The sequence below is a fragment of the Spinacia oleracea genome, chromosome 4 (assembly GCF_020520425.1).
Source record: "Spinacia oleracea cultivar Varoflay chromosome 4, BTI_SOV_V1, whole genome shotgun sequence".
Taxonomy (NCBI): domain Eukaryota; kingdom Viridiplantae; phylum Streptophyta; class Magnoliopsida; order Caryophyllales; family Amaranthaceae; genus Spinacia; species Spinacia oleracea.
This window is the reverse complement of record NC_079490.1, coordinates 164517088-164532723: the sequence shown is the minus strand read 5'-3', so window position 1 is coordinate 164532723 and position 15636 is coordinate 164517088. Positions and strand designations below refer to the sequence as shown.

The 15636-nt window shown below is 41.7% G+C and overlaps 2 protein-coding genes across 5 annotated transcripts; one reads left to right on the top strand and one right to left on the bottom strand.

The window, feature by feature from the left end:
* Positions 1-2252: 2252 nt before the first annotated feature.
* On the bottom strand, positions 2253-6113 carry LOC130472121 (uncharacterized). Its single transcript, XM_056842567.1, has 4 exons — positions 5933-6113; positions 4720-4808; positions 3608-4237; positions 2253-3526 (listed from the first exon to the last, which is right to left on the bottom strand). Exons 1-4 carry the CDS (start codon positions 6111-6113, stop codon positions 2726-2728), a joined length of 1701 nt encoding a protein of 566 aa, XP_056698545.1. The 3' UTR covers positions 2253-2725.
* A 1672-nt stretch (positions 6114-7785) lies between these two features.
* On the top strand, positions 7786-13770 carry LOC110803067 (uncharacterized). Of its 4 annotated transcripts, none has more exons than XM_022008532.2 (5): positions 7786-8062; positions 10602-11846; positions 11986-12011; positions 12450-12740; positions 12833-12999. In XM_022008532.2, exons 2-5 carry the CDS (start codon positions 10676-10678, stop codon positions 12848-12850), a joined length of 1506 nt encoding a protein of 501 aa, XP_021864224.1. In that variant the 5' UTR covers positions 7786-8062; positions 10602-10675; the 3' UTR covers positions 12851-12999. The 4 variants fall into 4 exon arrangements, with proteins under 4 accessions (XP_021864224.1, XP_021864223.1, XP_021864222.1 ...); XM_022008530.2 differs by adding an exon at positions 13555-13770 and having other exon boundaries at positions 7792-8062; positions 12450-13250; XM_022008531.2 differs by having other exon boundaries at positions 7791-8026; positions 12450-13770.
* Positions 13771-15636: the final 1866 nt, after the last annotated feature.

Sequence of the window (15636 nt, the reverse complement as noted above, 5' to 3'; positions counted from 1 at the left end):
AAGCACAAGCATTGGCAGACTTCTTGGCCGAGTGCTCATACCAGGAAATGTTGGATGATACGAAAAGCACTTGGGAGGTCTTCACTGACGGATCTTCCACAGTAAACGGCTCAGGGGCAGGAGTTGTACTAATCCCCCCGACGGGGAAAAGCATAGAGTATGCATTGAAGTTCGGCTTCAAAGCAACCAACAACGAGGCCGAATACGAGGCCGCAATCGCAGGGATAGAGCTTTGTTTATCCCTGGAGGCCGAACATGTTCGCCTCAAAACTGATTCCCAGCTTGTAGCCAACCAGATCCGAGGAGAGTATGAGGCCAAATGGCCCAGCATGACAGCCTATTTAGCAAAGATTAAATCCTTAACGTCAAAGTTAAGATCCTTTGAAGTCATCCTCATTCCCCGAGGACAGAACGCGCAAGCAGACGCACTGTCAAAACTCGCAAGCTCGACACTCATCGACCTAAACAGGTCGGTCCACGTGGAAGTTCACCAGGAGTGAAGCATCGACTTGCTACCCACCACAGTATGCAGCTTACGCACCGAACCGAGCTGGATGGACGCAGTAGTTGCATACAAAGAAAGGGGAGAACTTCCTGAAGATAAGCTGCAAGCGAGAAAACTGAAAAGATTCAACAGATGGTTCATCATCAGCGCCGAAGGAGAGCTCATGAGGAAATCATTCTCTGCTCCGCTGCTAAAATGTGTGGGTCCAACAGACGCTGACTACATCCTAAGGGAAATCCACCTCGGGATATGCGGAAACCACATTGGAGGTAGGACATTAGCACATAAAGCCCTTCGGGCCGGGTACTGGTGGCCCACTATGGTTTCCGAGGCAAAGCAGATGGCAAGGAAATGCGAGAAATGCCAAAAGTTCGCACCAGCCATCCATCAACCAGCTCAAGCCCTACAATCAACACTGTATCCCTTACCATTCGCACAGTGGGGGTTAGACATCATTGGTCCCTTCCCCTCAGCGACGAACCAGAAGAAGTGGTTGATTGTAGGAGTCGACTATTTTAGCAAATGGATCGAAGCCGAAGCTGTCTCCTCCATCACCGAACCTCAGGTCCGCAAGTTCATATGGCAGAACATCATCACAAGGTTCGGCATACCAAGACTGATGGTCTTCGACCACGGGAAACAGTTCGACAACACCCCGTTGCAAAAGTGGTGCAAACAGTTCGGCATACACCTAGCATACTCGGCAGTCTGTCACCCACAAAGCAACGGGCAAGCCGAAGCCGCTAACAAACTCATCCTCAACGCACTCAAGAAAAGAGTCGAGGATGACAAAAACAAATGGTTAGAAGAGCTACCCGGAACGCTATGGTCCCTTCGGACCACTGAAAAAGAAGCTACCGGACAAACACCGTTCCACCTTGTATACGGATCCGAAGCTGTAATTCCTGTGGAAATCGGAACAGAAAGCCTGAGGATCCAGGCATACAACAGGTATGATGGGCTCCAAGGAGAAAGCAACAACCAGCTTCTATCCGAAGCTCTCGATCTACTGGATGAAGCTCGGAACGATGCAAGGACACTCAACGCAGCCTATTTGCAGAGGGTCAACAAGCATTACAACCGAAGAGTCAACGCCAGACCCCTAAAAGTCGGTGATCTAGTACTCAGAAACGCCGCCTCGGTTCAGAAAGGACGGATCCATGGCAAACTCTCAGCCACTTGGGAAGGACCATACATCATCCATTCCGAAAAAAGGCCAGGCACGTATATGCTGAAACAGTTAGATGGAACAATTCTGAAGAACCATTGGAATACCGATGTTCTCAAGAAATATTTTGTATGATCTCTGTCTGTAAACCAAGTAAGTTGTTTAATGAGAAGAGGAAAGCCATTGGCACCATGTGTTTCATTAAACTTATCTCTACATTTATTGTCCCTTTATATATATATGCAGCCTCGGATCTGATCAATCCGAGACCAAAAACAGGTTGACTTTGCCCATTCCTTGATAAAATGCAAGAAATGACCAAATCATACACTTCAGGGAACCGTCCAGAATCCTCGGATTCGCGGTACCCTAATAAAATTTGTTCGCAACAAACAGTCGCTCGAATCAAGTTATAAAACTCCGGCTCAGATCCACGGATCGCCGAAGGCATAACTAAAGAGGCAGACTAGCGATCTCTTGCCCAGGTTTCCGAACCACAAGAGATCGGAAGAACAATCCAAACCTCTGAGCAGATCGACGGATTTGAAGAGTCTGGAAACTAAAGAGTCTCTTAGCAGATCTACGGATTTGAAGAACTCGCAAAACTAAAGAGTCTCTTAGCAGATCTACGGATTTGAAGAACTCGCAAAACTAAAGAGTCTCTTAGCAGATCTACGGATTTAAAGAGCTCGCAAGATCAAAAGGTTTTTAGCAAGTCTACAGAAAGAGGAGCTCGAGAAATCTACGGATTTAAAGACCTAAAAATTGCGAAAGAACAAGTTGAAAAGAAGCAGCCAAGTAACAAACATTCATTTTTTATTCAATATTTGGGGGAAGTACAAACACATCGAAAACCTCAAAAATTGAAAACAAAATGAAACAAGTTAAAATCGGCAGCCATCAACAGACAATACCGGCCTACCGAAGTACTAAAGAAAGCAAAAAGAAATGAGTACAACGCAGCGCCGAGGCAAAAGGGGGAAAAGCAAGCACATATTCGGAAGTCCTCAACTGGAACCGACCGACTCTGAAGAAGACGACTGCCCGAATCCCTAACTCTTGGGAGTCTCAGAAGCGGCCCCTAGGGGAGCATCCTTCGAAGAACCCCCAGCAGTGGTATCACCTTCGGAAGTTGCCTTCTGGGCCCGAGCCTCTGCAAGAGCAGCTTGGCGTTCAGCTTCAGCTTCATCTCGATCAGCTTGGCATTCCACCAAGTGGTCCTCGGCCTGCATCCATAGAGGAACTTTCTCGTTCCAAGGGAAGTGAGGCATGTGCTTCGCAAACATGCGCCGAGCACCCAGGATGCCGTTCCAGTACTGCTCTCTACACTGATCAGCAGTGTAGAGGTTGACTCGCTCCTGCTCCAGCTTCCGAATATAGTCATCTTTTTCCCGAAGCTTCAGCCGAAGGACAGGCACCTTATCAGCTTGCTGCTGGATCAGCTCCCGATGCTGGACAAAATGGTGGAGCCTTAACTCCGCCTCTTTACGCTCCTTGTCGGCCGCTTCAAATTTAGACTTCATCTCCTGGAAGAGTCTATCTTTTTCCTCAAGTTCGCTAGCGAACTTAGCGGCCATATCCTTCTTCTCCTCAGCAAAGGAAGCGATCTTCTCAGCATCCTCTTCAACTCGGAAGATGAGCTGGCCAACCTCGGTCCCGATCTTCTCAGCAGACTCTCTAGCCTCGCGACTATAGTGAAGGTACAGCTGCTTGAGTTCCGTAAGCTCGGAGAGGAGTTGCCCAGCCTTCTGGTCCAAAATGGGAATATCACGAGCATAAGCCTCACGATATTTCCTCAGTTGTTTCTCCTCAACCGAGCTACACTCGGAAGCGAACGAAGACCAGAAAACAGCCTGGGAACGAGAGAAAGATGAGCAAAATAGGAAAAACATAAAACAAAAACACAACTCAAAGAGAAAAATCTAGCAAATTACCTCGTTCAGATAGTACTGGGCCATCATTGCCGGATTCCTCTCTTCGGCCCCAGGAACCCTCCACTGCGGGTTAGCACGAAGCAGATTCTCCCGAGCAGCCTCGGGGCCCACCAAGGATCCCACGTGAGCCAAAGGGTCCTCTCCCAAAATCGGAGCCCTGGCATATCGAGCCATCGCCTCCCTTACTTCTTCGGGGATCCGTTTTAGCGGAACATCCGAACAGGGATCAGCATGGATCAGCCTATCCAGGGCCGAGGTAGAAGTAGAACCCAAAGTTGAGTGGCGCCTCTTCCTCGTCAAACCTTGCTCGGGCTGCTCCTCCTCTCCAGCAGAGGGAACCTCCTTCTGAGCCTCGGGGACCGCAGCTTCGGGGCCCGAGAGATCTATCATCTCCTTGTCTGGACTCTTCTCCCTCTCGAAGGGAAGATCAGCAGACTCCTTCTTCTCCCCAGCTACCTCAGGGACATCCGAACCAGGAACAAAATCGGCTTCAATCGCCTCCATCACCTCGGTGATATCCTGGATTTCGATCCCCAAAGCAGCAGATGGTTTAAGGGGAGAAGGGATGATATCTTCCTCGATCAGCGGCTGATCCACGGCCGGCGGTTCAGCAACCACCACACTCTTTAACTTCTGCCCTGGCAAGGGCATGAAGTGAAGAAGATTCTTAGGAGGAGGCATGACTTCCGAAACTGCTTCCTGCATAGCAAGCATTCAAAGATTAGTTTCCGAAAAGGGGAGAAACGAACTACAAAAACTCCAAGTCAGAACAAATACCTTCTCCGAGGGCTGAGAAGCCTTCGCTTTCTTCGGATGCGTGGAAGGCCTCAAAAGAGTGCTACCCTTCCTTTTGCGTTGATCCTAAAAAGGGGAGACCAAGGGTCAACGAATGTAAAAGAAGAAAAAGGAAGAAATAGAGAAAAAAGCGGGAAATACCCGGTTCCTAGATAAAGAGATATCTATCCGAGCCGGAGATGAAACCGAAGGAACGGCACGCGGCACAGCGTCAGTCCCAGGACCCTAAAAAGATGGTCCAGGACCAAGACGTTAGCCGACGGCCAACCGAAAAGAAAAAGATAAACAGAAAATCGAGCCTATAAATGAACACTCACCGGATCCGAAGTCGTCTTCAACTCAGGAAGCACAACCTTCACAGGAACAGCTTCAACAGAAGAGGCGGAATCCCACGGATCAGCTCGAACTTCGGATATCCGAGCAACCCCCAAAGGAGACAACACGTAATCCTTCAGACGAGGATTACGAGGGTTATCTTTTCCGAACTTGTACTCGGGAGCCGGGTCGTGAATAGTCTTCAAATCCAAAGAAATGCCCAACTTCTTAGGATCAATGCAGCTAAAGCCGTACTCTGCAAAAACAAAGCACAAAACATGTCAGCAAAACGAAACAGGAAAGAGGACAAACTCACTGAAAAAACGGTCTCAGCCGAAAGACACCTACCCCTGTCAAAAATCCTGCTGAGACCGGCAACATCAAGAATGTCCTCCCTCAGAATGTAATTGAGATTCGGGAGCCAGCTAGACGGCAGTCGGTGGTTATCCTCTTGAGCCAAGAACCACTGGAGGAGGTCCACATAGTGGCGATGGTTCCGATCTGGAGCCGCCACACCCCTCATATCAGGATCAGGAGCCACGAACCACTTCGGAGGACGATAAAAGTTGGGATGCTTCGGATCCGTCGGCACACGGACGAGCAACCACTCCGTCTTCCAATTGTGGTCAGAGCTAAGGTAGGGGTACGCCGTGATGTAGTTCGGATCCCCCCTCTTTCGGGACTTCTTGTTGACAATGGTCCACCAACCATACCCATCACCCTTGGAAGCATGGTTGAGAACCAGATCGTGAAGATCCCGAAAAATAGCGACAGAGCAAGGGAAATTGACGAAGTCACACACCCATCTAAATCCGATTATGTGCCTCATAGATTTGGGTGTGAGCTGGGCCAAACTAATGTTGTACGACACCAAAACCTCGGATACGAACGGATCCAAAGGAAAGCGGAGACCATTCTCCAAATGGTGAGTATACACGGAAATGAACCCCCTCGGTGGATGAGTCACCCGAGGACGCTCTTGTTCAGGAAGCTCGCACCAGTACCCCAAGGCATGCTGAATTCCGTATAGCTCCTCGGCCTTCCGATGATAATTCCCTAACTTCGCTTCCACCAACCAGTCACCGCTGACCGATTTCTCCAACGGACCGTCGATCTGCGTGGTCTCATGCAAAATTGAGGCATACTTGCCCTTCGGATCAGCTTCCGACCAATGAACTGGAAACTCGGAGTAACGACGACGAACACCCGAAAAACCAGCTCTCTCACCAGAGGTTGCACGTTCATCTTCGGAAGCATCCCAACCAATCGAACTCTTCTCCAACGGCCTCTCCGAAGGTCGACCCCTCGAAGATTTCGGTAACCTCCCCGAAGGCACGTTCTCTCTCTCACTAGAGGAGCCAACAACGAACTTGTTTTTGCCCCTATTTTTTGCCATGGTCGCGAAATCTCGATCTAGGGTTTAGATTGAGGGGTAGAAGGAAGAACTCAGAAACAAATTACCTTTTTCCGAAGCGGAATTCGCCGATAAAGCGAACAACACAAGTTCCCGAAGTCTAAAGTTGGCCGAATTTCGTAGATCTGAAGAAGCAAATTGCACTGCGATCGCCGGAATTTAGAGAGAGAATGGGTTTGAAATAAGGAGTAAAAAGTTTAAAAGGAGCAAGGCACCCAGTATTTATAGAAAAGAGAAAGGGCGCATCAACTTCCTCAAACCCACGATCTCCATGACACAGTACAATTCCCAACACTTGTCATCAATGCAAATCATCCCTTTTCAAAAAAGAGAGGGAACTTTCGGACTTCTGACAGCTGGAAACCCACCCATTTAATTCTAAATGGACCGGGTCTGGGGGGCATGTTGTTTGGGCTCCCAATTGATTCTCAATTGGGCCACTAAGTCCAAAGCCCAATGGCTCTAAACAACAACATCAAACCTACCAATGGCTATTCAGCCATCCATTAAGGCCCAAGGCCCAATAACAATAAGTGACCTATGGGCATTTATTATGCAAACACTATAAATAGGCCGCCAAGGCTCACACCTCAAGGTACGTCCAATTTATCGCCTTAAGACTACTCTTCTAGAGAACTTCTCTCTAGAATCCGAGCATCATTCTTACTTAGGCATCGGAGGGGCTTTCCTCGGAAACACCCCCGAGGCCAGTGACTTTGCTCTTGTGCAGGTGAATTCGGACTCCACTCATTCAAACAAGCAAGATCTTCAACACATACAAAAGGGCCTTCATTCGAAGCCCATTGTTTCCATCTTTACAACACCGGAACATTTCTTATGCACAAAGTTACAGTAATATGTGCCAAAATTTAACGTACATGTGTCATGTACAAAAATAATTTTTTCATACGTAGTTTATGTTGACTTTGTAGCTCATTTGTACAAAAAAAAAAGAAAAAAAAAAGTTCACCATACGTACAACTTAAGCCATGTAAATTAAAATCGAGATCAGATCCAACAAACACATGACCTAGTGAAAAAAGCAGCGAAGGAAGGATTTCATTTTGTCTCGCCATTTGGTATTAGACCTGATGGTTAATTTTTTACTTGTTTTATTTCTTATAATTTTATCCTATGCCAAAAAAAATAAAATGGGAGTAGGTGTTTCTAAAGACACCATTATCGGATCACGGATGCATATGGCCATGAAAGAGAGCACCAAAAAAAAAAAGGACATGAAATTCAATGTGGAAAAGAAATGCATTTTATTATACGAAGACGAAGACAAAGTTAGACTACAAAAATTGTACATCTTAAGAAAGTTACACGTACTACCTTGTGTCCTTATGTAGTTAATTAATATTATATTATGTGGTCTTTTGGAAATGTAACTCGTTTCAAACTTTCAATATACCATAAAAAAAATCTTATGGGCTTATAATACGGCTAAAAAACCTTCTATTATAAACGAAAAAAACAACACACGTTAATTAAATACTAATACCTCAAGATCGATATTAATTCACAATTTTGTCTTGTATTATCAATTTCATGTGATCTTTTAAGTTGAAAAATTTACGAACGGATATTTAAAAAATTCTGGATCCGCCCCTTTAAAAAATGATGTGTAACGAGACAAGCAAGTTGTTTGTAGTAGAAGCATATGAATTGACACCCTGCCTTTTTTTGCCTCCATCGCCAAAACAATCTCATCCACAAAATGAAATTGTTCCATGTAAGAGTAGTAAGAACCATACAATATACACTTAATAAAAAGGTCCCGGATTCTGCACCAACCCGAATAACAACTTGTACAACTGTTCTATGGAGTACTAATTACTTGAAAAGGAAATTCAAATCCCATCTCTCAAACTCTTGAACAATTATTTCTGTGGGTACGTTCAGCAAATTCTCAACTTTCTTCTTCTCAGGTTTGTTTATTGTTTTCTCCATTTTTATTCTTATACTTATCTGTCAAACTCATAGAATTTCTTTGTACTATGAATCTTTTTTGGGATTTTTTTTTTTTTTTTAACTTTCAGATTCTGGGTTTTGTGATTGGGAGTTTAATTGAGCTTATATGATCTGAATGTCTTATGTCTGCAAGATTTATTTGTTCTAGTACCGGAATTATGGTGTTTTGTGATCAATTCTAGATTGAGTATCGGAGCTTGAAATTTATTTGTTAACTGTTATATACAAAATTACAAATGGGTTTTTGTGATCTTGTTTGAAATTGAGAGTATTCCATCAAAAACTAATACTTTGTATATGGGAATTTTATATGCTTTAAACATAAAAACGTATTGCATACTTCCTCCATTTTCTTTTTTACTTGCAACATGTACTATTCATCCCCATTTTTGGAATGCAAGTAGATGTATACGTAGTAGTAAATTACATTTATGCCCCTATTTTTCGATAAAATTAGGGGAGAAAGTGGGAATATGGATGAGAGTAGTTTGGTAAAGGCAAGTCAATAAAGTTGCAAACAATAAAAATATTGCAACTGAAACAAAAACATTGCAACTAAAAGAGAACAGATGAAGTATTTTGTTTTCAAAAGGGGAAAGAAAATTAGTTCATTGATATAGGGAGCAATATCTGGAGGACAATGTTCTCCCGCTGCACTTGCTAGCGAAAGTAACATTGTCATCCCTTCTGACATGTGACCAACTAATGGAAGTAAAAATCTCTACGGTAAATATCACTTAACATAGATGATCGGAAAAATAAATGATACCCTTCAACAAACTATATTAATCAACAATTGACAATCAGACCATGTATTGTACTATCTCCGTTTCAAAATGATCTTTACACTTTCCAATTTAGTCCATTTCATAATGTTTTTTACATTGTGCTTTATTCTATTTTTAGACATGAAACTTTACTATCTTACCACTCTTATCCCGCAATCTTTACACTTTCCAATTTAGTCCATTTCATAATGTTTATTTTTACATTTACCCACCTTTTGTTCACTCCCTCACTTCCTTTATTCATATTCTATTTACATCCACCCACCTTTTTACACGCTTTTTTTTTTTTTTGTCTTAGTATTTGTGCAAATAATAACCGTAAAGAACATTATGAAACGGAGGTATTATATTGAATTAGGAATTAGATGAAAAGGGAAGGGGACACGTGGCTTTAGTGATTTGTGTTTTTGTAGACTATGTATAGATAGATGTGTGGTATAATTATTTTTGGCAGTGGTAAATCGATTTAGTGTCCTAATAAGTCATTCAAAACAAATTCTTAGTTTAAGCACAATATGAACCTCATTTAAAATCGTTATGTCTAATGAGGTTTAATACGTTTAGAATTGACCAGAAAGAGGAGCAAATGTGGGGTTATTCTTGAAAAAAGCCAAAAACACAAGGTTACATGATGTACAATCTCTTTTTTTGGGGGGGTCTGTGGAGGAAGTCTGTGTTAATATCCGAAAGTAATCAATCTCAATAAAATGCCAAGTCCTTTAGAACACATGTACGAAAACATTTGACTTCAAGGTCTAAGGTTGGTCTTCTGGAGGTTCAAATGCATGCAAATGTATGCAACCTTACCCCTAAAAGTCGGGACTAGTTGAGGACCGTTAAATCTGCTAGTGTTGAAATTTGAGCTTCTATAATGGACTTAATCAAATCTCTCTCCGAAGATGTACAATAGTATTTTATATGTATCTCAAACTAGTGGAGTAGTTGATGCATTCTCAGTAAAGGGGATTACAGAGTAATATTTGATGTGAGAAGATCGAGTAATTGGTGGGAGGTTTTGTACTTGATTGATGGTTGTTAGAAAGTAAGTGTGAGTATCGTGTCCCACATTGAAAGATGAAGCAAATAGCTTATAGTTTATAACCTAAGTAGGGATACTCCTCCTATTGCCAATTGGTTTTAGGATGAAATCTCATTTAGACTATGTTAGTGGGACTCTATTTCCTCCTTTATTTCCCCATCAATTATAACAAATTGGTATCAAAGCTGGTCTTTTGATCAATTGGGAAGTAAATGTGAGTATTGTGTCCCACATCGGAAGATGAAGCAAATAGCTTCTAGTTTATAAACTAAGTAGGGCTACTCCTTCTATTGCCAATTGGTTTTAGGATGAAACCTCACTTGGGCTATGTTAGTGGATCTCTTTTTCCTCCTTGATTCCCCAATCAGTTATGACGTAGGTGACATGGCTCTATTCTTTGGCTTCTTGGATGTTAATCTAAGGCTTCCGTGAGTTGTGATGCATATCAATGTCAATCCTTAATTTGTTTTGTCTGATTCAAGAGTTTCATGGATGTGCTCCGTGTAGGAAGATGGTTTCCTTGTCATGCTAAACTGCTCTCCAGTAAACTGATGTTGAACGCATCTGTTGTACTCGAGCTAAATAGTTCATTCAGTACAGTATAGGCCTGACCACCTAATGCATGGATATAAGCTTGGATTGTTAACTTCCTTGTGTCTGCATTTTCAGGGAGCAACTGCATCTGAGAATAAGTAAAGCATTCAAAGGAAGGACAACAAAAGGATAATTATATTGTCAGAAGCATGTCTGATCATGATGCAAGGCCTTCTCATGATGAGGATGTAACATCTATGGTATCCTCTCAAGCTTATCAGCCGACCTTGATGTCTCGGTGGATTAATAATAGTTCTAAGCCAGAATCTACAGTTGACAATTCTTCATTCAAGAGTTTCAATAAAGGACATGTTGATACAAGAGGTTTCCTGATGCAGAGTGGGTTTAAGACAGAAGATAGTCTTCAATCTGGGAAAGGAGTAAGTAAAAGTGCTGCAGAAATGAATACCGGGGGATGTGTTAATCCGGATTTGACTAAGAAACTGGGGGAATTTAAGACTAAATTCGGTAATTTATCTTTTCCTACTCTGACCCTTGGCCAATACAAAGAGACTGCTTCCACAATCGGAACAGAAATTGATCATGAGTTAGGCAACAACTCTATGGCTCTAGCCTTAGTTGGTAAAGAGGATACTTCAAGGGATTTCAATTCGAGGAGTAACAAGCAACAAGTCATGTCTCATTGTACATATAACAATTCTGATGTATCAAAGCCAGTTGTGGTATTTGGAAGACACTTTTCGAATGATAATTTCACGTGCTTTAATCAGGATCGTTGCAAGTTTCAAAATTCATCTTCAGTCCTGTTTCATGAGAAGAAGATGGAAAGTGACTTTTGTCATGAATCCGGACCGAATGGTGGAGTAAATCTGCAACATGGGAAAAAGAATTTCCAGTCCTTTTTCCTCAAGCAGCCGTCACAAAATGTTCCAGGCCAATCTGTCGATGGAGTCCCATGTTCTTTCCGGAATGTGGAAACTATGAGGATATGTACAATGGTTGATTCTATGGAGAATTCACCTGGAGATCCTCCCAAAATTTCTCAGAGGGCCCACCACATTTTATTCACCAAAGAAACTTGTGTTAATTTGTCAAAAGGACATCATCAGGTGATCATAGAACCAACTTCAGCTCGTCAAGAAGAGAAGTCATTTGGTGGACCTTTTAGCATGTTTACTAATGTTGTCCCTCGTTCAAGAGGAGTGAAGATCCAACCTCTGTGGACCTCCACTGATGATAGTGAAGAAAAGGAAAATACAGGAAATCCATCCATCTGTAAAACAAGTTCAAGGAATGAAGCGTCTGCTGAAACTGATGGACTGCAAGTCGAAGCTCCAAAGAAGCGGCATATTTTATTTGGTATTTTGCAGCTCCTTCTTTATAATTTATACTTTTCTGAACATGCTTATTTTTCTTGTCTTTAACTAAATAGGAAGATAAGCTGTTCTAGAGCACTTCTCTTTAGCTAATTTTGCATGTTTTCTTCTTTTTGTCATAGGTATGGAATCGTCCCCATTTACTGAGGTATCCATTTCATTTTTTTTACCTTTTATTATGAATTGCATGATAAACTCACCAGGCCATACACAAGCCTGTACATGAGAAGGGATTGACCACATACTAGCCTGACGGGTTTCCATCCTAAAACCAATTGGTGATAGGTGGAGTAGCCCACCAATCTTATATGTTAGTCAATCTCTTTTTATTTTTTCAGTGTAGGATAACCAGTCTAATACTCACATGTGGAATTTTACTCTTAACATTGCATGCCTTCATGGTCAATTATGCATGAATATTGTTACATGTAAAATACACATCCAAGTAGATCGAAGTAATATTTTCTTTAAAATTGATTACGAGGTTTGATGGTGAATTGATGTTTAAAAGCATTTCATTTGGGGTTGGTACTTCAATTTATAGAAGTTCAGTAGTTCACGGACTTGCCTGATGCTTTGTATGTAGGATGATACAATGGATGAAAGTAGCCCACCAGCTGCCTGTGATTCAAGCACAGAAAAAGCTAGAAGCAAAAGACCTATAACAGAGATACCTGATATAAATGAAGAGCTACCTGGGCTCCAACCTGCAGTAAGCTCAACAGATGGGAAAGATCCAAGTACCTCAAGAGTCTGTAGTTTGAATGCCAAACATCTCTTTTCATCTCATGAACAGACCTCAAGGTCTGAGTACAATGCCCAGCAAGAACATTCTCCTGGCGCAGACTCTAGTAACAGATGGATTAAGCGTCTGAAGGTAAGTTCTTCAGATTCATTTGGGATTGATACCAAGAGTTCAGATATAGGAGAAGGCTCATCACATGAGAAATTTAATACATTCTTCAACAGAATAACGAAATGCGATAAAGAAAGCTTTGATTCCAAGTTACACAAACAAAATGGTCCTGCACATATGGCAATAGATCAAAATGCAGAGTCACTGAGAAATGGTGAATCCTCCTCGTCACTGGGTTTGACAAAGAGAAACCAAAGCTCAATGCTAGGTTGTTCTTGGATTCAGAGGTGGTGTCAAAACTGTACGGCTCCCCCACGAAGTAATCCTGAGCCATTGGTGATATGTGAACCCCGTCATTTAAAGACTGGGCAGGATGAGCTTGTAAAGAAAGAGTTCCCAAGTATTGCTGCCATGGCGCTGATGGGTAAGGCCATGAATGGATTTCGTTCATGCGAATTCAAGAAAAGAGGGTCCATCGTAGTTTGGAATACCAAGGAGTAGTAAGATACATCTGCAAACACCTACCAAAAGGTAAATTGTTGGGAGATTCTCTTGTTGATTGTATAATATGGATGTTCAGAACTATCCTTAATTTATTTCTTAATCGGACAAGATTAATGGCCATGCTTATATTTTAGAGGCCACTGGCATTCTACATTTCCCCCTGTTTTTTTTTTTTTTTTTTTTTTTTTGGGGTGTTAAGGGTGGATCATCCTGTGGAAGTGGTTTTCCTCCTGGATGCAGCCAGGTGCTGGCAGGACCTCTATTTAGGGTCTAGAATTCAAGTAGGCATCGCTTTATTGCAACTCAATGATGCATCTTTTCTGAACGGCAGGACATGATATCATGTATGTGTGATTTGATCCTTTGGCTGCTATTTGAGGCATAAACTTCTTACCTTGGCACTACCAAACAGGTATGTATGGAGAGTGCCCAGATAATCCCCAGTGTTTCTGCTGTAGTTTGATGTGGTCAGTTATCTTTTGTCAAATATTTCATTTTATGAGATTCTTGTTGATATTTTTCAATTCTATAAAAAGTGTTTTCTTTATTTTTCTTGAATTCTTGATACTTTACTGTATGAGCCGTGTCAATTGGTTAATCCAGCATTACGCATTATGAGTAATTCATTTGCTAAGTTTGTGGTTTGAGACTTTAGATTAACTCCCTTGGCAATATTAGCATGCTAATTTTCAATAGATAGGTGTTTTATTAGATGGTTGAGGGTTATAAAACTCAAAACATCTGATCAGAGACCCTAAATACCAGAAACAAGACAAGTAGCTGAACCTTAACTAAACATCGTTAGAACAATCATCTGTATACGGGGAGAAAAGAAACAGGACAGTTGGTTACTGGTCAGACACCAAGGTACTGTTTTCTATATGGCATCCAGTGTATTGTAAAGCGGATTCAAAGAACGAAGCGAATTCTGTGATTATGTCTTTTAAGGTAAGTGTAGCTATAACTCTGTTCCACTTATCAACTATGAAGCTGGATTTGCTGTTTGTCTCTGCCATTTTCACCATGACCTGCTTAAGGATGTCACTTTCTTTGTGGGTAACTGGTGAATCCCATTCTCAGGACAAAGCTGTGTTTTAGGCCAAGACTCTGGTTATCCTCATTGATGCTCATTTTCATGAACTCTGACAAAGTTGTTGTCCTATAACAAGAGCATGAGAAATCTGCATCAGCAACACTCAATAAAAAGAGAGCCGAGTTTCTGGTTTTTGACGGCTGTAATATGCTTGCAGTCTACAGGTGATGTTAGTAAGGGTAGGTTCATATAACTCACTGGGATTTAGAAAACAGTTGATCATTTTTTAGGAGAAGAGTGATGTCTTCAGTTTTCCGGTCTATCACAGCTACTGCAGCAAGTCTGTTTTCTGACAGAAACTAACAATACCTCTGAAATACTTTGGTCTCCATATACTTGATAGGTAGAGTATTTCCTTTGAAATCTGTCAGGGAGAAAAATGTTGTTTGGATTAGATTAGTGTTTTATATTTTTTCTATCCTAGTATACAATGCTGTCAAACCACTCTAGCACACTTGATTGAAGAAGGAACTTGACTACTGAATTCTGCTACTCCCTCTGTATTTATTTAAGGGATACACTTGCCTTTCCCGGCCGTATTTATTTAAGAGATACACTTGCCATTTTTAGTAACTTATCAACCCCACTATCTAATTAAATAATCTATATACACCGCATCCCCACCTCCCACTCCCTAAAATGACATGGTCCCCACTTGTTTTTCTTATTAAAATATCTACTTAACCTCACTTGTTTTATTACTTTATTTCATTTAATTATTCTTCTTAATACCCGTGCCCGGCCAAGTGTATCTCTTAAATAAATACGGAGGGAGTACTAAACAGGAGATAACAAGTTCTCTGCAGTTCTAACTTGTATTTTACAAAGATTTGATTTCTTTTTTGGCTCAAAAGTACCTGTATAATGAAACCAATAACTTGATAGGAAGTATTTTGCTACCTCTCCAACCTGTTGAATTAGTATATGATGCCATAGCATGTTAAGAAAAAGGAGAGATGTAAAGTTAGCAACTTCAGAATTCAGTCTTCTATACAGGGTGAAGTATAATTTCCCCTCTGTCCGGAAAAGGCCACATTGTCCCAAAAGTCCCAAGTCCAAACACGCATATGGTCATATACTGATATACTCCATACTTCATAAGTACTAGTAGTATCTATGTTACCTGGACTCGGATATCCATATTGGACACGGGTACATGTATACACAAATATTGTACATGTACATCAGTACAAACGTCAAACAGAGTATATTATATATATTCCATATGTCCCAAATTAACACCGCATTTGACTTTTCAAAGTCAAAACTTATAAACTTTGACCATGTTTACGTATAAGGAAAAGCGTTACTAATACTTTA